At 45.6% G+C, this 21,292-nt stretch overlaps 1 protein-coding gene across 1 annotated transcript; it reads left to right on the top strand.

The window, feature by feature from the left end:
* The first annotated feature begins 266 nt into the window (after window positions 1–266).
* LOC115083945 (oocyte zinc finger protein XlCOF6-like) lies at window positions 267–21,052 on the top strand. Its single transcript, XM_029588097.1, has 4 exons — window positions 267–457; window positions 4,426–4,552; window positions 11,324–11,443; window positions 14,356–21,052. Exons 1-4 carry the CDS (start codon window positions 434–436, stop codon window positions 15,999–16,001), a joined length of 1,917 nt encoding a protein of 638 aa, XP_029443957.1. The 5' UTR covers window positions 267–433; the 3' UTR covers window positions 16,002–21,052.
* Window positions 21,053–21,292: the final 240 nt, after the last annotated feature.

Below are 21,292 nucleotides of genomic sequence, written 5' to 3'. Positions count from 1 at the left end.
GGCGGCCATCTTCCGACTGGCAAAAAAGATGTTGAGACTCCACATCTGCCAACCAGCTCCATGCCCGGAGGGGCACTGATTCAAGTCTGTGTTGCTAATTTCCCCTTTTTGTCAGTCGGAGGATGGCGATCTGATTGAGATCTTGAGCCAGAGCTCTGAGCCCACAGGGTTTTTCCCTTCTAGTCTTTTGTTTCTCTGCCTAGATTTCTCCTCCCCTTCCCCTTCCCTCTCCCCCCCCCCCCTCTCTCTCTTAACCCGGTAACGTTTCCTGCATCTTCTCTGCAAGCATCAACCACTGAGAACGAAACAGAGCCTGAAGCTTTTATTCCAGGAAAGAAAGTGAGAAGGGAGCGCGTTCCTCCTGATCTGCCACCTTCCAGCTGAGAGAGCAGATCCTCCTGCAGCTCCTGCCCCAGATAAAGCAGGAAGGAGAATGGCGGAGGCAGCGCCTGCACAGGTACAGCAGCTTGCACTACAGAGCTGGGGAGGGGAGTCCAATGAGAAAATACAGGGAGAAGGGAATATATTCCAGCAGGTTATAGGGGTGCATGGGTAGAGTGGCAAAATTATGCTATGTAGCAGTTTGATAACAAGTTCCTGAAACAGATTTACAAATGCAAGCAGTAAATGTTCTCTGATTGCAGAGTTTAGGATGTAACCTGGTTCCGATTGACTTTTTCGTCTTTTAGTTAAGGAGTTATTTTAAACGGAATATTTATATCAGAATTTTCATGCCCCCATCATCCCGTTTACAAGATTTCTGATCCTCTGGACCTCTTCAGTGAGATGTAACATGGACAGGAGTGTGTTATTCACTTTGAACCTAGTTTGGGTTTCACTGTTCCAGCCAGCGAGGGTCTGGCACCCTGGCAGCAGCTCTGAAGTCTGCATCCCCCTTACCCTGGCCTCTGCACGGTCCTGAAGATCAGTGTTTATCTTTGCTCTATCTGCTTCTGGAAATAAACTCTGATTTGCTGGTAGCTCTTCTCTTTCTCACCCCGTTTCCAGTTGTTATAGAGAGACTGATCCCTAATTCGGGGCGGGATTTTCTGGTGTGCAGCTCATTTAGCTAAAACTGTTCCTGCAGTCATCTTTGGAATCTGGAGATAATTTTCTGCGTTAGCATTAAGGATGAGTGAAATAGCCAGTGATGGCTTTAGGGATAATGGCATCCCCTCCTCCCGCCCTGGAAACTGGTGGGGGTGAGAGGGGGCTCGCTATAATCATTTCATGTCAAGTAACAGCTATAATTAGACGTTCATGTTACATGTAAACTATTTTAAACAGAGTGGCTTAGTAGTTAGAGCCAGAAGCTGGTCGGGTTTCCAGGATAGCCACACAGTGAAGGCTGTATCTTGATACAGGTAAAGTTAGGATAGAAGCAGTCCAGAGAAAGGAACCAAAATTGTGCAGGATGTGCACAAAAAACCATGAGATGAGACTTGAGGACCTAAATATTTATACCCTAGAGGAGAGGGGGATATGGTACAACTTTTAAATACCTATAGCTGTGTTTAAAAAAGGATTGGATAAGTTCTTGGAGGAGAAGTCCATTACCTGCTATTAAGTTCACTTAGGGGCGGATTTTCAGAGCCCTGCTCGCCGGTAAGCCTATTTTACACAGGCCTACCGGCGCGCGCAGAGCCCCGGGACTCGCGTAAGTCCCGGGGTTTTCGGAGGGGGTGTGTCAGGGGGGCGTGTCGGGGGCGGGCCCGAACCGCGCGGCGTTTTCGGGGCGTGTCGGGAGCGTTCCGGGGGCGGGCCCGGGGGCGTGGCTACGGCCCGGGGCGGCCCGGGGGCGTGGCCGCGCCCTCCGGACCCGCCCCCAGGTCGCGTCCCGGTGCGCAGGAGGCCCGCTGACGCGCGGGGATTTACGCCTCCTGGAGGGAGGTGTAAATCCCCCGACAAAGGTAAGGGGGTGGTTTAGACAGGGCCGGGCGGGTGGGTTAGGTAGGGGAAGGGAGGGGAAGGGGAGGGGAGGGCAAAGGAAAGTTCCCTCCGAGGCCGCTCCGATTTCGGAGCGGCCTTGGAGGGAACAGGGGTAGGCTGCGCGGCTCGGCGCGCGCCGGCTATACAAAATCCATAGCCTTGCGCGCGCCGATCCAGGTTTTTAGCAGATACGCACGGCTCTGCGCGTATCTACTAAAATCCAGCGTACTTTTGTTTGCGCCTGGAGCGCAAACAAAAGTAGGCTATTCGCGCTCCTTTTAAAATCCGCCCCTTAGAAAATAGCCACTGCCATTAGCAATGGTAACATGGAATAGACTTAGTTTTTGGGTACTTGCCAGGTTCTTATGGCCTGGATTGGCCACTGTTGGAAACAGGATGCTGGGCTTGATGGACCCTTGGTCTGACCCAGTATGGCAATTTCTTATGTTTCTTACCTGAAAGGTATTAATAATGCAGAAGAATCACATCTTTTTAAATAGAAAGGAATCTGTAGAACTAAGGGTCACCTTTCTCTAGAGGGCTAGACTCGAGAACAATGTCAGGAAATATTTTTTCATGGGAAAGGTGGTAGATACCTGGAATGCCCTCCTGAAGGAGGTAATGAAGACAAATGTCGTGGCAGAATTCAGAAGGGCTGGGGATGGCGATAAAGCACTGGGGTAGCCTGTGATAACTTTTCTGTATGGAAGTAACCTGCACGAAGCAGCAGTTACAATCCTGAACAAGAAGGCAAGGGAGTAACCTTCACAGTGCCAGTTAAAACCCTGAACATCTTGCTGTGCAGACTGCATGGGGCATTTTGATCTCTTTATCTGTTGTCATTTCCTGTGTTTCTATGAATATGCATGAGGTCTGCATGCAGTGGAAAACCCCACCGTCTCATGGTACCGAACACCAGATTTACCCTATCTCGTTTTAGAGCAATGGGCTGAGAGGGAAGTCAGGGTTCAAACCCAATTCCCCCATGACTTGTGCCTGAATTCTAAGGGCGGAAAAAAAGCCATAAGCCACCTTGAGCATTATTTGGAAAGGTGGGCTAAAAATCCCCAAATTAAATTAAAGTATGGGGAAAAAAAACAAGTATCGGGTTGTTTCCCTTACAGTTACTGGGTTTCCCCATCTGTTCCTGATCTTCCTGTCTGGATCAAAAGATGAAATCCTTCCCCCATATTAGGGCTGTTCTTTTGTCACTTTCTTCCTCTTCCTTTCTCTCTGAAGTGCTCACTTTTTCCATCCACCATCCCCTCTCGTTCATTCTCTCACCTTCCAAGCCCCTTTGCTCACTTTCTCATGCGTTTCCCTGAGTTTTTTTCTTACCCCTCCAGTCGCTTTGCTATCTCATGCCCCCCGCGTTCACTTTTCTTACCCCTCCAGTCGCTTTGCTATCTCATGCCCCCCGCGTTCACTTTTCTTACCCCTCCAGTCGCTTTGCTATCTCATGCCCCCCGCGTTCACTTTTCTTACCCCTCCAGTCGCTTTGCTATCTCATGCCCCCCGCGTTCACTTTTCTTACCCCTCCAGTCGCTTTGCTATCTCATGCCCCCCGGTTCACTTTTCTTACCCCTCCAGTCACTTTGCTCACTTTCTTCCCCTTCTCCCCTTGCTCACTCTCACTTTGTCCCTCATTTGCATTTTGTCTTCCCACTCCAGTTCCCCCTTGGCGTACGCTCTCCATGATATTCCTCCCACCAGAAGGAGGAAAACAGTGGTGGTGCTTCCTACTTGTAACCTCCTGCTTCCCCCTCTGCCGGTGTCACCATGAAGTTAGACTTGCACAGGGTCACGAGGAGAAGTTGCTCTTTACATTAGGGGGTCGGCGTTTTCAGCTGAGTGCTAGGAGAAATACTGTGGGAACAGTGAAGCTAGTGTGTGTGGCTGATAGATGAGACATATCCTCAGCGAAAGTGATGTACTTAGGGACAACTGGGCAGACTGAGTGGGCCAGATGGTCCTTATCTGCCAACATCTTCTATGTATAATGTTTAAACATTTGTTGGATTGGAGGGGATAGAGCAGGGCTTCTGAAACCTGTCAAGTGTTACCCCACAGCCAGCCAGGTTTCAAGATATCCACAGTGAATATGCTGCCCAAGCAGTTTGCATGCAATGGCTTTCCATTGTATGCAGATTTATCTCATGCATCCTCATTGAGGATATCCCGAGAACCCGACTGTCTTAGGGGTCCTCAGGGAAGGTTTGGGGAAGCCCTGGAATAGAGGCAGGGATAATATAAGAAAACATACAAAAGACAGAGGAATATAAAATATTCAAAGGCCAGCATCCCAGGGAAGGCGGTGAGGAAAAAAACAGTAACAGAATTTAAGAAAGCCCAAGATCAGTACAGAGGATCTTCATTTTTGGGAAATGAGGGTAAAGGCACAGGATCTGAGTTATTACAGTAGTTCGTGAACATGGAGAGACTGAGCAGACTTTGCTCTTTTTATCAGCTGTCACATTCTGTTGTTATGAGTTTCAGGTCCCTGTGACGTTTGAGGACGTCGCCATCTACTTTGGGGAGGAGGAGTGGATGATGTTAGAACAACGGCAGAAGGAGCTTTACAGTGAGACCATGAAGGAGAATTACGAGATTCTAACATCACTAGGTAAAGATTGCTTCTAATGTTTGAAATATTGAGACATTTGGCCTTGTTAAAATCAGGAAGGATACGTTTCAAACAAATGTACATGGTGGTGTATACGCGCGAATATGGCCTCAAGCAGATCTACGCTAGTATTTTATAACCCTGGCAAATTATATATGTGTGTTTTATAAAATACACGTATCTCTACCCCCCAACGTACGCGTGTATGTATGCCTATGGGCATACATACACGCACGTATATCGATACATTGCATGCGTGTGCATTTCCTACTTATTTTAAAAATATATGTGCGTATATTTTATGCGCAAAAGTAAAGTAGAACTTACTCTCATAAGTCGTCCAACGTTAAAACATGCACTTAAATAAAATTAACCAGTTTACCGATTAGTTCACCAGTTTGCCCAGTCCTCCAGGACATCAAAACCTTCCTGGTTCTTCACCCATGAACTGACTCACAAAACATTATCCCCCCTACACATCCACCTTTGATTCACCTCCCAGAGCCCTCCAACCTGAATAGAGTTTCTCCTTCCTGGGGTTGGGATATCTCCTGGACTTCCTTGCTGCAGCTGCACACCTCTCACTGTAGTCCATGGGAAAAATGATGTCACCTTCTTTAATTTATTTCACTTCTGGGGTAAAAATAGAAAACCTCACTGAAACAAGCCATTCTCCTTAACTCTATCATATGAAAACACCTTCTGCTCTGTAAAAACTACTCGCTGTAATTTTTTAAGCAAGTCCTTTTTTAAAGAGACAGTAGTGCCGTCTCTGCGTTCAACTTTCTAAAATCACTTGGTCACATCCTTCATTACCCAGAATGCTATAAAGGCAGCCTAACACTATCCCCTACCTGATATTACCCTCCCTTCCTCCCTTATCTCATGCTATCATTCTCAATCGAGCAGTGCACATATTGTATACATGCATGCAAACTCTTGCATATACGCTTTGCTATCACGATCACACCCAGCCTGACAGACAGGATGGCACCTTGGACTTGTACTACACTGAGTACAGCCACACGTGACTATTCAAAGCACACTCTCTCAGGAGGTCGATGAATCTGGAGTGAATTCCAGGGCAGTTATGGAGCCTGCGGCTGCCTTTTTAGCAGATGTGGGCTGCAATTTGGTCTGCACCGCAGCAGAAGGAAGGCTTTGATAATAGCAGACAGGCATCAGTTATGGCTGAGAAACTGGTTGGCTGATTCGACCTCCAAGGCTAACCTTACAAAATTACTGTTTAAAGGCTCGCTCTTGTTTGGTAGTGAGTTGGAGACACTGGCCAGTAAGTGGGGTGAATTCCCGGTTCCTCGGTTGCCGCAGGATAAGAAACAGATGCTGCGCTCCTTTGGCATGAGGGATCATGCCAGGGGTTCCAAGCATTTTAGACTCTAAGAGAAGTGACTTTTCAGAGAACTTGACCTTTTGGTAGGTCTCAGTCCTTTTGTCCCAGACAGCCCAGGTGGGGCGTGGGCTCGGGTAGTGGAAACTCCCAATGAAGGGTTGCCAACCCACCCCCAGGAACAGGAGATGGGGGGTGCCTTTCTCTCTTTTATCAGAGGTGGGTCGAAATCGCATTAGATCAGTGGGGTCTGGAGGTGATATGGCAGAGATATGCGCTGGAGTTTTGTAGTGTTCCTTGGGACGTGTTCTTGATGTCTCCCTGCCACTCCCGCAGAAGAAGCAAGCAGTGGAGTGTATATTGTCAAGGCTTCTCAGTCTGAGGGCTGTGGTCCCAGTGCCCATGTCTTAAGAAAATATGGGTCGATATTACATTTATTTCGTTGTGCCTAAGAAGGAGGACTCCTTTCATTCCATCCTGGATCTCAGTGGGGTCAACCATCATTTGCAGGTGACTAATATTTGCATGGAAACATTGTGCTCAGTGATAATGGCCATGCAGTCGGGGGAATTTCTGACCTCCTTGGATCTATCCAAGTCCTACCTCCATATTCCCATCTGATTGGAGCACCATTGTTTTCTGTGTTTTGCAGTGTTGGGGGTGCCATTGTCAGTTTCAGGTGCTGCCTTTTGGTCTGGCCACCGCTCCCAGAACTTTTTCCAAGGTTATGGTGGTAGTGATGGCAGAGTTGAGAAAGGATGGGATTCTGGTACACTCATATTTGGACAACTGGATGATTCGGGCAAGTCTCTGAAAGAGAGTTGTCTGGTGATCTGCAAGGTGATCTTCCCTGTTGCAGGAGCTCGGTTGGGTGGTGAACCTAGCCAAGAGCAGTCTTAAGCCATCTCAGTCTACAGAGTATCTGGGTCAGTTCAACATGAAGCAGGGCAAGGTTTTCCTGCTGGAAGCTCCCATTCAGAAGTTGATGGCACAAGTATGTCTCTTGATGAATACTATACACCCGGCAGTGTGGTCCTATCTACAGGTACCATTTGGTGGCAAACCTGGAAGTGGTGCTATGGGCAAGGGCGCATATGTGTCCTCTTCAGCGCTCCCTGCTGTCTTATTGGAGCCCACGGTCTCAGGGCTATTTGATTGGGCTCCACCTGCTGATGGAGGTTTGCTCTCAATTACAATGGTGATTACAAGCAAATCATCTAAGAAAAGGAGTTTCCCTAAAATCGCCTGACTGGTTAGTACTCACAACTGATACAAGCCTCTAGGGTTGTGGAGCTCACTATCAGGAACTGACAGTGCAGGGGCGCTGGAGTGTGGAAGAGTCTGTCTGGAACATCAATTGGCTGGAAGCCCAGGCGGTCCGGATGGCATGCTTGCAGTTCAGCGGCAGGTTCAGCGGCAGTTCAGCGGCAGGTTGCAGGTTCGAGTGATCCAGATAATGTCAGATAAGGCAACGACAATGGCTTACATCAACTGGCAGGGAGGAACCAAGATCCAGCAATTTTTGCAGGAAATAGATCAACTTATGGAATGGGTGGAAGTGCATCTTCAGGAGATCTCGACCTCGCACATTGCAGGAAAAGACAATGTAAGAGCAGACTTTCTCAGCAGGGAGAGTCTGGACCCAGGAGAATGGATTTTGTCGGACAAAGCCTTTCAGCTGATAGTGGATTGTTGTGGCCTTCCATTTTTAGACCTGCTGACGACTTCTCGCAATGTGAAGGTTCCTTGATTCTTCAATCGCAGGAGAGATCTGAAGTCCTTGGGTATCGATGCTCTTGTGCAGAAACGGCCGGAGAACAAGCTGCTGTATGCCTTTTCCCTGTGGCTTATGTTGGGCAGAATAGTGTCGAGGGTCACAGGGGGATGGTGCTTTTGGTGGCACCAGATTGGCCCAGGAGACCATGGTATGCGGATCTGTGATGGCTCTTGGTAGACTCCCCCCCTATGTTTTCCAGCGCACAGGAATCTTGCGGCAGGGACCTGTTTTTCACAAAGATCCAACTCTGTTTTGCTGAAGTGTGGATATTCTGCTGCAGTGATTGCCACCTTGCTACGAGTAAGTAAGTTCTTAACTTCCTTAGCTATGTGCGCGTTTGGTGAGTGTTTATGGCTTGGTGTGAAGATCAAGGGGTGCCTCCTCATTCAGTTAAGATCTTGCTCATTTTGGAATTTTTGCAGAATAGATTGAATAAAGAGTTGGCCCTAAATTCCTTGAAGGTACAGGTAGAAGCTCTTGTCTGTTTCAGGGGTCAGGTGAATCCTTATTGGCTCAACCAGATGTGGCCCATTTCTTGAAAGAAGTGAAACATTTTCGTCCTTCCTTGCGGTTACTGGTACTCTTGTGGAGTCTTAATCTGGTCTTGTATTTCTTGGTGGACCCTACGTTTCGACCGATGCATAGCCTTTCCTTGTGATTACTGACCATGAAAATGATGTTTCTTGTGGCGATTTGTTCTGCACGTCAAATATTCAAGTTGCAGGCCTCATCTTGCTAGGAGCCACTCCTTCTGGTGACTCCAGGGGCGATACAGCCGTGTACTGTTCCTTCCTTTTTGCCAAAAGTGGTCTCAGATTTTCACTTGAATCAGTCCGATTCCCTGCCATCTCTGGATAGGTAAAGAGATGCGGAGGAATATCGCCTATTTGACCCTTGAATGTCAGGAGACATGTCGTGAAGTATGTGGAGGTTTCTAAACCTTTCCGTAAGATGGATCACCTGTTGGTCCTTCATGGTGGAGGTAAACAGTGCAAGCCGGCTTCGCAGGCTACAGTAGCTCGCTGGATTAAGGAGGTAGTCACAGCCATGTTATGTGGATGCTGGAAAGCCGTTATCTTGTCAGGTTAGGGCTCATTCCATTAGGACACAGGCAGTGTCATGGGCGGACGTTAGATGGTTGTTGCCTGTTGACAGTTGCCAAGCTGCGACGTGGTCCTCCTTACACACCTTTTCCAGATATCTGGATGTGCAGGCCTGGGAGGACGCAGGCTCTGCACATGCAGTTATGACAGGACCACGGGCAGCCTCCCACCCTATTACGTATGTAGTAACTCTGCTGCTACATAAGATTGATAATATGTAATTATAATTTTATATGTATTTACCTAACCTTTAAACCCCAAACGTTATTTCAATATGTCAGTTTGCTGCAAAGATATTTGTAGAGAATACTATGTCTCTACTACTGTAAACTGTTCTGATGGCGAAACCGAATGACGGTATACAAAACACGTTAAATAAATAAATAAAATAAATAAATAAATCCCACTGGCCCTGAATTCAGCTGTCTGGGCACTAGGAAATGAGAAATTACTACTTACCTGATAATTTCCTTTTCCTTAGACCAGACAGATGAATTCAGCTTCCCGCCCTTGGTTGCCAAATGATTGTGTTATGGTCTTCCTGCATGGTTAAGTGTTCCAGTGGTTACTGGTAAGTGTTACTCCACATCCTAGGCTAGCGTTAATGCATTCTTTGTCTGAGTTCAGTGTTTTCTCTTGGCTGATTAATGAAATGGTTATCTGTTATTAATCAAATTTTTTGACTTGTCTGTTCGCAGTTGGCTTTTGAAGAGAATACCGGCAGGCTGATGTCACTGCAGGAGTAAATATACTGTGACATCAGCTTTGCTCCATCTCCATCTGCTGGTAGAGGTGCATAACCCACTGGTACTGAATTCATCTGGTCTAAGGAAAAGTAAATGATCAGGTAGGCAGTCATTTCTCATTAGGTAACTTAAATAATGAACTGTCCAGATTCTACTTATAAGCATCTCTTGCAAAGGACCATTAACTGTTTTCCAACTAGTAGCTATTTCACAAGATGCATTTCAGTCTCCTCTTCTTAGGTGGCCAACAACTCGGATTTATAGAAAGTAGAAATATTTTAGAGTCCCAAGGCCCTTGTATGAAAATATATCCTTGATTGGTCGAGATGTTAGAGACTAAAACCCTGTGACTCTTTGGCAAGTCCACCAAATATGATAGAATGTCTTTTTATGCATATGGGGTAGATATTCAAATGCTATTTAGCCAGATAAATCAGACTTATCCAGTTACGTGGCTGCTGCTGCAGATTATCCGGCTATGTTCCAATGGGCACCGCTTAGCTGGATAACTTAGATAACCGGATATCTTTGAATTTTGGGCCCATACGTTTTTTGTGTGACAGTAACAGTGTGTACTTCCACTCTTCTGAAACTTTGCTTGTTGCACACAGAGGCTACATGTGCATATATATGCCAGTTTTACATGTACAACCCCTGTGTAGGTCTTTGCAAATTCCCCCATATAACTGCACAGACACAAAAGAGAAAAGAGAGCCTGTGTAACAAAGGACAGCACAGAATGTGATGATTAGACAAACACTCACTCTGCATGTGCATTTCCTTTGCATGGTGCGCGTAGTGGTGAACCACAAAGAACTGAAATGGTGACAGAGCACATACGTGCACAAAGGACAGAGAAGAGAGCACATGGTATGCACTGTATAAGAGGCCGAACTGTGGTGCATACAAAACCTTCCACAACATAAGTGCCTGCCATACCAGCATGTCAGACTGACAGGAAGCATGTGAAAGCAAACCAGCAGAGAGAGAGAGACACACACACAGACACACAGACACACACACCCCTACCTCTCGGTGTGATCTATGATCTAGTTTACCTCGGGTTCCCTGGTTGGTGCCTTGGGACAGGTCCTGATAGAGCCAGAGTTTGACAAGGATTTTCATGGCTGGTGGGAAGATACTGAGAGGACTGCACAGGAATGAGGGAGGGAGGAAGGTGAGAGGGCTGCGTAGGCATGAAGGAGGAGAGGAGAAATGAGGATTGCAGGGGGGGTGCATGGAAGTGGAGGAGGAGAGTGAGAGGGCTGCATAGGGATGAATAAGGGGAGAGGAGGAGAGTAAGGGTTGTAGAGTGAGTGGAAGTGGAGCAGGAGAGGGGGAAGGGAGGAGAGTGAGAGAGAGTTGTAGTGGGTGAGTGAGAGTGTTGCAGGAGGGTGAAAGGGCTGCAGCAGGTGGGAGCTGGGAGGAGAGTGAGAAGAGTACAAGAATGGAGTGGGGAAGGGAGAGTGGAAAAGGAAGAAGAGTAAGACAGCTGTACCAGGAAGGAAGGGAGGGTTGAAGGAGAATGAAGAGGGTTGGAGGTGGTGTTTGAGGGTGAGGGGGAAGAGGAGTACAGTACTTGCTGGTAAGTAAGCCATGGTGGAATTTTCAAATCCCTATCATGAGTGATCATCGGTCAATCTGAAAGAGAGATAAGAACAAACACGATTTATCTCAAGAGTCTCGGAAAGATAAAGAGCAAAGGACAAATCTGCTATTACGCTTCACTTGTAACCTCCCAGACACAATTGTGATTGGTTTGGTGATCTGTAACAGATGTAATTATCTTGTTATTAGGAGCCGGCTGTCCAAATGAGAAACCTGATCTGATAGTAAGGATTGAGCGGGAGGAAGATCCGTGTGTCAGGGCTCAGCAGGGCCCGAGAGAGGGAAGAAGATGGAGCAGCTCCTGCACAGGTGAGTGACGGAGGGATCAAGGAATTCTGTAGCTGGGGGCGTACAGAGCAGTGCAGGGATGCTACCAAGTGCCCCTGGCCCCTGTCACTGCCAGCCATGAGGTTAGTCATGAGGATGTAGCTGTGGGGCATTTCAGTAGGTAAATTACTGTCTACAAACAAAAAAAATAAAATTTGCAGAGTAATAACATTGCCAAAGTGCAGAAGTTACACCAATTTTCCAAGCGAACTTTCTGTGCATCACTTGACTTTGCAAGTTATCCTTAAGAATGTGCATAAATCCTGACTCCAGCCTCCGGACTGTCTGCTTGTGCATATAAATGTGTGTGAAATATGTTGGGCACATACTTTCATATGCACAGCCCCCCCCCCCCCCCCCCTCAATTTTATAACAAGTAGTTGACGCGCATAAACCCATGTTTCTTATTCAAGTGGCAGTTTTGGTGCTGCTGCTTCAGGGGAGGACACAATGGCTGGATGACGCCTCCTCTCTGGACGATGTAGGACAAATTCTGGTGCTGTAACTGCTTTGCCCCTGAGGGATATTTGGTCATTTTGTAACTGCCTACAGTGGCGTTAAAGGTCTGTGAAAATGGTGGCTGGCCTTTTAAATTCCCCGCAGGGGGGGTCCCTAAAGGCGCAGGAGAGGCTGGAAACGAGTCCTGGGGAGACAGCTGTGGAGGGAGATCCCATCCCCCTGCAGAGAAATCTGCATCAGCATCACAAGAATCTAAAATGGCTGCCGTTCCCGCACTCCGCGGGAATGGAGCAGGCTGTATTGCACGAGGCAGCAACGGTTTACCCGCCCCACGGGACCGTGCTACAGGCTTCCCCCTCCCACTGGCTGCTGCTGCCGACGGACCCTCTCACCCCGGGATACACCGGGAGCAGAGGTTTTTGTGGGAGAGCCGAGTCGCTGGCTCCCTGCAGGCACAACAGGACGAAGCGCGCCGCATCGCCACGGTGTAGAGGAGGGGAAGCCTGAAACTAACCTCCGGAGCCCGGGACACCAAAAAACGCCGCTGTCTTTGCTGCTTTTTTTTTTTCCTATAAGCATGGCGAAGCGACACGCTCAGTCCTCACCAGAATACACCGGTAAATCCCCCCAGTTACTCACTGCTCTGCAGCTTCGGGAATGAGGGTTGCTAAAACTAACCCCCGCCAGGCCTTCTACCAAGGAGGGAAGCTCAGATGAGAGTTCCCCTCGGGAGGCAATGTGTGCGAACCTCCTTTTGAACCGCTCAAGCGCGTTACTTTAAAGGACCTTCCGCTCAAAACAGTGTTTTTGGTGGCTACCTGCTTGGCTCGGAGGGTGTCTGAGATTCAAGCACTATCTTGTCGCGCACCTTTTCTTAGGTTTTCAGACTCTGGCGTCTCTCTGCGAACGGTGCCATCCTTTCTTCCTAAGGTTGAATCGGCCTTTCACGTGAACCAGTCGGTGGAACTGCCGGCGTTTCCGGATTTGGATCAAGATTCTCTGCATGCTGGCGAATTGAGGAAGTTGGATGTTAAGCGGGTACTTCTGCGTTACTTGGAGGTCACCAACGAATTCCGTTTGTCCGATCACCTCTTTATCTTATGGAGCGGTCCTAAGAAGGGACATAAGGCTTCCAAGGCCACCATTGCCCGTTGGTTAAAGGAAGCTATTGTTTCAGCATACATATGTCACAGGCGAGCGGTTCCGGGCGGTCTTAAGGCTCATTCGCTTCAGTCTCAGGTTGCGTCCTGAGCAGAAAGCCAGTTGGTCTCCACCCAGGAAATCTGTAGAGTGGCAACTTGGACATTAGGGCTCCTGACTCCGAGAGTTTTGGAAGCAGTGTGCTTCGAACGGGGCTTCCTAGGTCCTACCCCATGTAAGGCAACTTGGGTACATCCCAGCAGTCTGGACTGATCCGGGTACGTACAGGGAAAGGAAAATTGGTTCTTACCTGCTAATTTTCGTTCTTGTAGTACCACGGATCAGTCCAGATGCCCGCCCAGAGTAAATGTTTTTTAATTTTGCGAATCCGCTCAAATCTTTTTTCTTTCAATTTTACTGTCAGACTGCGTAGCAGAACGAAGATGTCACAGTGCTCTTAATCTGTACATAGTTTTTTGTATTAGATTTGATCTAGCCATTGGATTTGGATTGCTGTTACAAGTTAGAATTCAATTTTTGCTTTGATACTGTGTATACTGAAGGGGACTGCAGGTGGTGCACCGTACTTACAGGGGGTGCCCTTCAAGTTTTTCTCTGTCTCCATCTGCTGGAAGGGAGGCAAAACCCAGCAGTCTGCACTGATCCGTGGTACTACAGGAACGAAAATTAGCAGGTAAGAACCAATTTTCCTTTTCTTGTGGTGCATTATTCTGGTTCTTTGCCTTAGCCTTAGCCTTAGCAGTCCTCTGTGCCACTGGCTGGCACAGAGGACTGCTAAGGCAGATGAAATTCCTTTGGTGTTGTGGATTCTGAATTCATAACATTTCTATTAAGTCAAAGCTCCAGCATGAACAGGATCCAAAAATCTGAGAGATGTTTCGGTCTCATCAGTTTTATGAAGTTCCCTAACGGCTGCTACTGCTGCTTTAAGGGCACTTCACAGGTCATGCTGTGTCTGACTATAAAGAATGCAGACAGAAATAAGGCTGGAACGTTCCAGACACCAAAACGAATAGGCTAGTTTAATAATGGAACATCTGAAATAAGATTTTGTTGATTAGCCCTGAATATTATGTGGGAAGACTTGTACGGGATTTGCTGGTGGAGCTGCCCTCAAATCTCATTTCCCACCTGACACTTGAATGTGACTTAACCCTGCGCGTTTAGTTCCCCATTGTAAATTTGGCTATTAGAGTCTGGATGTGGAGCCCAAGAACTGTTCCTCTGCCTCCCACATGTGAAATAACAGCTGGACTTTCTCTTATATCCAACAGGTTATGGGGTCCATTCTGAAAATAAACATAAGTGTGCTGGAAGGCAGGAGACTCACAAGCTGCTTCCAGAGAAAGACCAAGACATGTTTATCCTGGAGTCAGAAGGGGGAAGAGACTGGTGGATTGAGTCTAACTCAAGCAAGGAAAGCAGAATCCATGCAGAAGCCAGGAACGATAAAGGCACCATTTACAGGGATGGGGGTACCACTGATACATCTCAGGCCATTCCACCACAACAAGAAATAAACAACCATGAATGTGCTGAAAGAGAGAAATGGTGTGAGGAGAAACTAATGCTAAGCTGTCTCCAGAAAGCTGAAACAGGAGAAACAAATTTTCCATGCACTAAAGGTGAAAAGAGCTTCCAAAAGGAGCACCAGCTTAAATTGCACCACACAGTACACACAGAAAAGGAGCCACTTGAATATATGCAATCTGATGACAAGTTCAGTCAGAAACTCCTAAGACAACAGCAGAAAATAAACGCAGGAGAAAAAACAGCTTCATGTGCTGGGTTTGGTAAGAGCTTAACAATACATCAGAGAAAGCATGCAGGAAAGAAACCAATTGCATGCACTCAGTGTCATAAAAGCTTCAAGCATAAGTCACATCTGAGAATTCATCAGAGGATACACACAGGTGAAAAACCATTTTCATGTTCTGAGTGTGATAAGAGCTTCAGTCAAAAATCAAATTTAAAAAGACATCAGAGGAGACATGCCCTTGGATTAAGAGTGAGGATCATTCCTGGCATGGCACATGCAAAACAAATCCATTTGGAGACACCAGCCAAGAAAGAAGAAACCTTTCCATTTCCTGAGAGGGATAACATTTTCAGTGATAAAGCAGATCTTATCATGCATCCGAAAACCCACGAAGAAAAGAACTTCTTTACAAATGTTGAGTGTGACAAAAGCTTCAGTCAGAAATCACAGCCAGCAATTCATCAGGTAGTAGACACAGGAAAAAAACCTTTTGTATGCAGTGAGTGTGACAAAAGCTTCATTTACAATTCGCAGCTAATAGTACATCAGATGATACACGAAGGAGAAAAACTATTTTCATGTACTGAGTGTAATAAAGGTTTCAGTGATAAATCACATCTAAAAATGCACCAGAGAAGACATACCGGAGAAATACCATTTATGTGCACATCGTGCGATCATTGCTTTAGTCAAGAAGCAAATTTAAGAAGACACCAGAGGAGACACATAAGAGAGAAAGTATTTTTGAGTGCTGAGTATAGTTGCAATACAGATCTAAAAATGCACCAAATGATCCATGTGGGAGCAAGACCAATTCTGCAAACTGCATATGACAAGAATGTTAGCAAATCTGAGCTAAGGAAAGATGTGGAGATCCACATGGAAGAGAAACATTTTAAAGATACAGGTTGCACAAAATACTTTAATGGTAGACGTGACCTGAGAATTTTGAGAATCCACAGAAGAGAGAAACAATATACATGTACCGAGTGTGGTAAAATTTTCCGTGACAAATCAAATCTAAACCGGCATCGAATGATACACACGGGGGAGAGACCATTTATATGTTCTGAGTGTGAAAAAAGATTTCGTCGGAAATCACATTTGAAGAAACACCAGAGAACCCACACAATTCAACATCTCCAGTTCCCCTCCCTTTAGGAGTGGAACATCCTAGTAGGAATCTGATGGACAAAGAATAATTAAATAGAGTAAACTTCTACAGCCAAGTGTCACTGAGATCCTTCCCATGGTGACTTCACTATACAACACAGCCAGATGGCCACTACTATTGAAGTATGATCGTTGTGATGGTACTTAACGACGGTATAGAAAAGTTTTTAAATAAAAGAAGCAAAAAAATCCATACTGGCTGCACGTGGCCCATGATAGTAATGTGCCTACTCTTAGCCTCAGCACTAGGCTTAATGATACAGAATCTAAAGTTGACTATAACACTTCTGCCACAAATATTGGCCTGTTGTTGAATTTAATGAAAAATGAATAGGGCTGGATATATTCAGCTAGACTTCTGAAGACAAGGAAAAGATAAATGTACTGCAGCTTTTCCATCACTGAAGATCCAGTATGAAGCCCTGCGCCATACAACATCCCATTTCCAGAGAAACACTAGAATCACAACCCTGAGAAGAGTTGCAGAAAATGAAGTTCTGATCACTCTGCCGCTTCCATACTAACTTAATGCTAGAAACCCATATTGGTAAAAGAGAAAAACACAACAGAGACATTGCAAATAGAAATATCAGTGCCATGAGACTATTCTGAACTATATATGAAGAGAGAGTATCAAAAGATGAAATTAAAGCCAAGAAAGTGTAGCAGAACAGAAAAAGGCCCAATTGTCTTGGGTGCTACTGGTCCAATTAAAAAACCTTCCAAGTGCACCTTACGGTGTGGCCTGTAGATATTACATCCTATGACTCCAGAAGGAGGCTCTGTCTGGCATAATGCACATATTAATAGGTGTATTAGCAGTAAATCTGAGATATGGAGAACATACCTAGCATGGTACACAAAGAGAAATAGGGAGAAAATAAAACCCAGAACTGAGATTTTTGAGGCACCAAAGCAACTGGAGGAGGTAAGTGAGGCTGTGATCGTAAACAATGAGACACTAATATAAACTAGGAGCTGGAGGGTAACATGAGAGAGGCCGAATAGCAGACCCAAAAAAGAAGGCCAGGAAAGGACTAAGGAATGGAAGAAATGATGCCTGAACTCTTGGACTGTATGTTGGAGCCCAGGAGAGGGAATGACTACCTCAGATAAACTTGTAATTTCGAGGCTATAACCTGTATGAAAGGAATATCTAATGAAATAACTGAAGACAATTGTCTTACTGTGCAGTAGACATTATTCCTTAGAATAATAGTTTCACTGGTAGATGAATAGCTGAAAGGTGCCAGAACACCAACGATCCCAAGAGAAAGGAGTAATTTCATACTTCAACACAATGCCCGAGTAGAAGATAACAGCAGACGTAAAAAGAACTAAAGCGACATGAAGAGAACAGTGATGGAAGTCATGAACCGAGAGAGGATCTACGGAGAACTGGGAAAGAGTTTAAGTGCAGTTGAAACACCACCGAAACGGAAACGTTCTGGAGAAATACTGTATATATATATATATATGTCAGTCCTATAGAGTCGCATTGTTTCAAAACTCACCGGACAGTGGCGGCTCCTGTCCATCCTAGAAACGTGGTGGCAGAAAAAGACCCATCCAGCTTATCTAGACTGCCCATGCACACAGCTGCTCAACAATTTGTATTCGTAACATTAGCACCAGAATGACTATGATGGGTTTTGTGTCCAAGTTCTAAGTGAATGACACAGGGCTGTGCTGCTTTCCTGTCTATGTATTTTGTGGAAATCTGTAAACGGGGACCTGCCGGCATGCACGCTGATAGGCGATCTCACACCCGTGTTCCCCAGGGATGCTCGATGATCTTTCTGTTCTGTTCCAACACACGTCGCTCCCTGTCAGATGAAAGTCTGTGGGTTGTTTTTTTTTTTTTGCAGTTTACTTCTGTGATCTATGTCTGGACACGCTCTGGCTTATAAATACATTTTAGTTTTTAATGTTAGTGCTTGGGCTGGGGATCAGCTTGTTGCCTTGTTCAGTTTTATTTGTGTACACTAGTGTAATTTTACTTTTCGATATTGTTTAGTACAATTTTTATCGAATGTGTTTTGTTTGCATTATTTTGCAGTTCTTCACTTCAAACACAAACCAGGGAAGCAAATGAAAAAAAAAACAGGTTAAATAAATAAGCTGGCTTTTATAAAAGTCATTTTTGCAGTGGTATAGTGAGCATTGAGATAGTAACAGAGTAAATGATGGCAGATTAGACTCAAATGGCCCATCCGCTCTGCCCTGTTGAGATTTGTTCTATTCTGCTGCATATAGCAGTATTTGCAGGACTGCTTTTCCCTAGTTAGTCATGGATATTAGTGCTGTTTTGGTATCACAGGTTTGCTGCTTATGTGCTGTATGGATTTATTGCAGGGTTTTGTGTTATTTCACAGAGAGCCTGGTAGTGGAGAGAGTTTGTGTCCCTGTTACTTGGAAGACATCAGAATTTGAATAGTGATTGATAAGGGAAAGCAGCCTAATTTTGCTCTGCACCCATTATTAGGTGTGATTCTGTAGACACAGAATATATGTTTGCAGAACTGGAAGTGCAGGATTTCTATTGGGATTCAGTCCCATTCTTCACAGTTTGGAACTGATAGACCCCAGACTTCACTCACATATAAGAGAACTGGTTAAATGATGCTAACAATTAATTTTAATAGTAGTTTACTGTAGGATTGTCTATGGGGTTTCTTTATTGGATATATGGCTCTTGGATGTTAAAGAAGGTGAGACTCTGGCTACATCCCTGCCTCACTCTCCCCTTCTACCTGAAGCCGTCTGCAGGTGGTTTATTTTTACCTTACAGCTGATGAATTCATGGATTTAATTCTCGATTCCAGTTTGCAATAGTTTAAGGTTGAGGCTAGGGTGCCAGACTGAATCAAAAGCTTTTATAAAGTCAATAAAACATGTATATATATTCTTCGAGAAAGGAAGGGAGAGAGTATATGCTTTTTAATCAGTGTATGGGCAGACTAGATAGGCCATATGGTCTTTACCTGCCACCATGTTTCTATGTATGTAAGGAAAAGATATGATTGGTGGTTTGTGGTTTTGGAAGGGTGGAGGGGAACCAAATGTGTCTTCTGTCATGACTTGCTGTTCATGAAAAATTGTAATATTCATTTGTTGAGGACAAACTACATATGTTACTGTTAACACAGATCTCTCTATAATTATTTAGGTTATGATATCCTAAGTGTAATTAACCCCTCTGACCATGTCTTAGGGAAATGGCCTGAAAGTAGACTCAGGTTAAGTAATGTTACCAGTGCTTCCTGGACTTGTACATGGCCATGTTTGAGCACCCTGTTGGGTCCACATACTTTTCATGCATCCCACCTTCTCCCTACATATTTCTCTCCTCCTCTGCCCCCTCTTTTATTTCTTCTCTCCTCCTCCATGCCCTCCCTCATTTCTCTTCTCTTCCTTATCCTCCCTACTCCATCCCACCACCACAAGCTTAAGCTTTCCCCAGCTGGCCACAGGGCCAGAGCATGTGCTGCAGAAATTAAGAATATGTGTCCTGCTTCCCTGTGGCCTACCCTTCTTCCTCTGCCCATATGCTTCTGCTTTCAACAGGATGCATGTGAATAGGAGGAGATGCAGGCCACAGGGACTAGCATCACTGTGCATGGGGCCTGCACTGCTGCACCTCTCTGTGGCTGTGAGTAAAGACAAGGTATCTCAGAGCAGCCTGTCTTTCTCCACTGAGCTACTTGAGCCTCTTGCATTAGGTGGGAGTTTCCCAGGCAGGCTGAAAAACACAAATGTATTCATTTTGGTGCAGGTTCCAAGCTGAGAACTGAAACACTGGATTTGCAGAATCATTAAAATGCTTTGATTTGTTTTGGGACTCTATTAGTACAGAATATTAGATGGAGCCGGCAAGTATTAACCAGATTTTATTATGTATACTGGCACCCACCTACCTCGAAGTTTCACGGGTAGAAGAGATAAAAGAAAGGAACAAAGAACCAAGAAACTGTTTTGCACAGAATCTGAATATTCCATAAGCTAGGAACCTACTACTGCAAACACAACTACCTCTTAGGTCAGTGGTTCCCAACCTTTTTTGAGAGGTGGCACACCTGACACAGAGTTCACGTCATCGTGGCACACCATCATCATTTTCTCTTCTCTTCCCTCGCCCTTCCCCCTCTAGACATCATCACCTTCCCTTCCCTCCAGACATCATAATCACCTTCTTTTCCCTTCGTCCTCCCACCCTCCAGCATCATTATCTTCTTTCCCTCTCCCCTGACATCATCACCTTCTCTTCTCTTCTTTCTCCCCCACCCCCTGCCATCATCATCAACTTCCCTTCCTCCCAACTCTCTCCCTCAACCCGCTGTCATGTTCCCCTCCCTTCCCCAACTCCTGGCATCATCATCCTCCCTTTCCATTCTCCCCAATCCCTGGCATAATCGTCACTTTTTCTTCCCTCTCCTCTGGCATCATCATCTTCCCTTCCCTGTTTCCACACCCCCCTGGCATCATCACCACCTTCTCCTCCCTTCCCTAACTGCCCCTCCCAGCATTATCATCATCATCTTCTATTCCCTTCCCTCTCCCTCCACCCCACTGGCATTATTACCTTATCTTCTCTCTCTACTGGTATCACTTTCTTCCCTTCCCATCTCCCAGGTATCGTCATCACCTTCCCTTCCCTCTTCAGTGGCAGCATCACCTTTTCTTTTATTTCCTCTCCCCAACTCTGCTGTGGGGTCCCCAGGACAGGTTTGGAAAGCCCTGTGCTACAGCCTCCTTTCCTTTGAAAGAGACCTGCTTCCTCTGCATGGAAACCTTGGAAGTATTCAAATGTTTCTATCATATCCCCTATCCCGCCTTCCCTCTAGGGCAGAGCGTTCCAAACGTTTCATGTTGGTGTCACACTTTTTAGACATTCAACAAATAAATAAGCTAGAAACCCAAATACTTGCACAATATACACCGTGTTTTACAGAATTTTTTGCTCATTCAAAAAGACCTCATCGAAAGGCACACTTATCCATGCTAATTAGCAAAGGTTTTATGTATACTGTTAGTATAATCATAGGTCTTTTGTATGATATTTTAGTATGCTTAGTGTGATAAAAGTTAATGTGATCATCTGAAGTAATATGTCATGCTATATTTCATTTTTTGTTGTTCAATAATTGCATTTCTTATGCATGACATACAATGACAAGAAGTCTTGAAAAACTTAGCTTTGAAATCAGCGGAGGAAATGCCTGAAATCTTAGTCTGAGAAGCTTGAGTGGTGTCAGCCCGACATGGACCGCGTTTCGGCA

This window comes from Rhinatrema bivittatum, chromosome 2 (assembly GCF_901001135.1).
Source record: "Rhinatrema bivittatum chromosome 2, aRhiBiv1.1, whole genome shotgun sequence".
NCBI lineage: Eukaryota > Metazoa > Chordata > Amphibia > Gymnophiona > Rhinatrematidae > Rhinatrema > Rhinatrema bivittatum.
The sequence above is the reverse complement of the archived record's forward strand: the minus strand, read 5'-3'. Positions and strand labels throughout refer to the sequence as shown.

Excerpts from the sequence above, each read along its gene's own strand:
- LOC115083945 (XM_029588097.1), top strand. The coding sequence starts at position 434 with ATGGCGGAGGCAGCGCCTGCACAG. Across the intron at positions 458-4,425 it reads CGGAGGCAGCGCCTGCACAG|GTCCCTGTGACGTTTGAGGA; the intron begins GTACAGCAGCTT and ends TATGAGTTTCAG. Across the intron at positions 4,553-11,323 it reads CGAGATTCTAACATCACTAG|GAGCCGGCTGTCCAAATGAG; the intron begins GTAAAGATTGCT and ends TCTTGTTATTAG.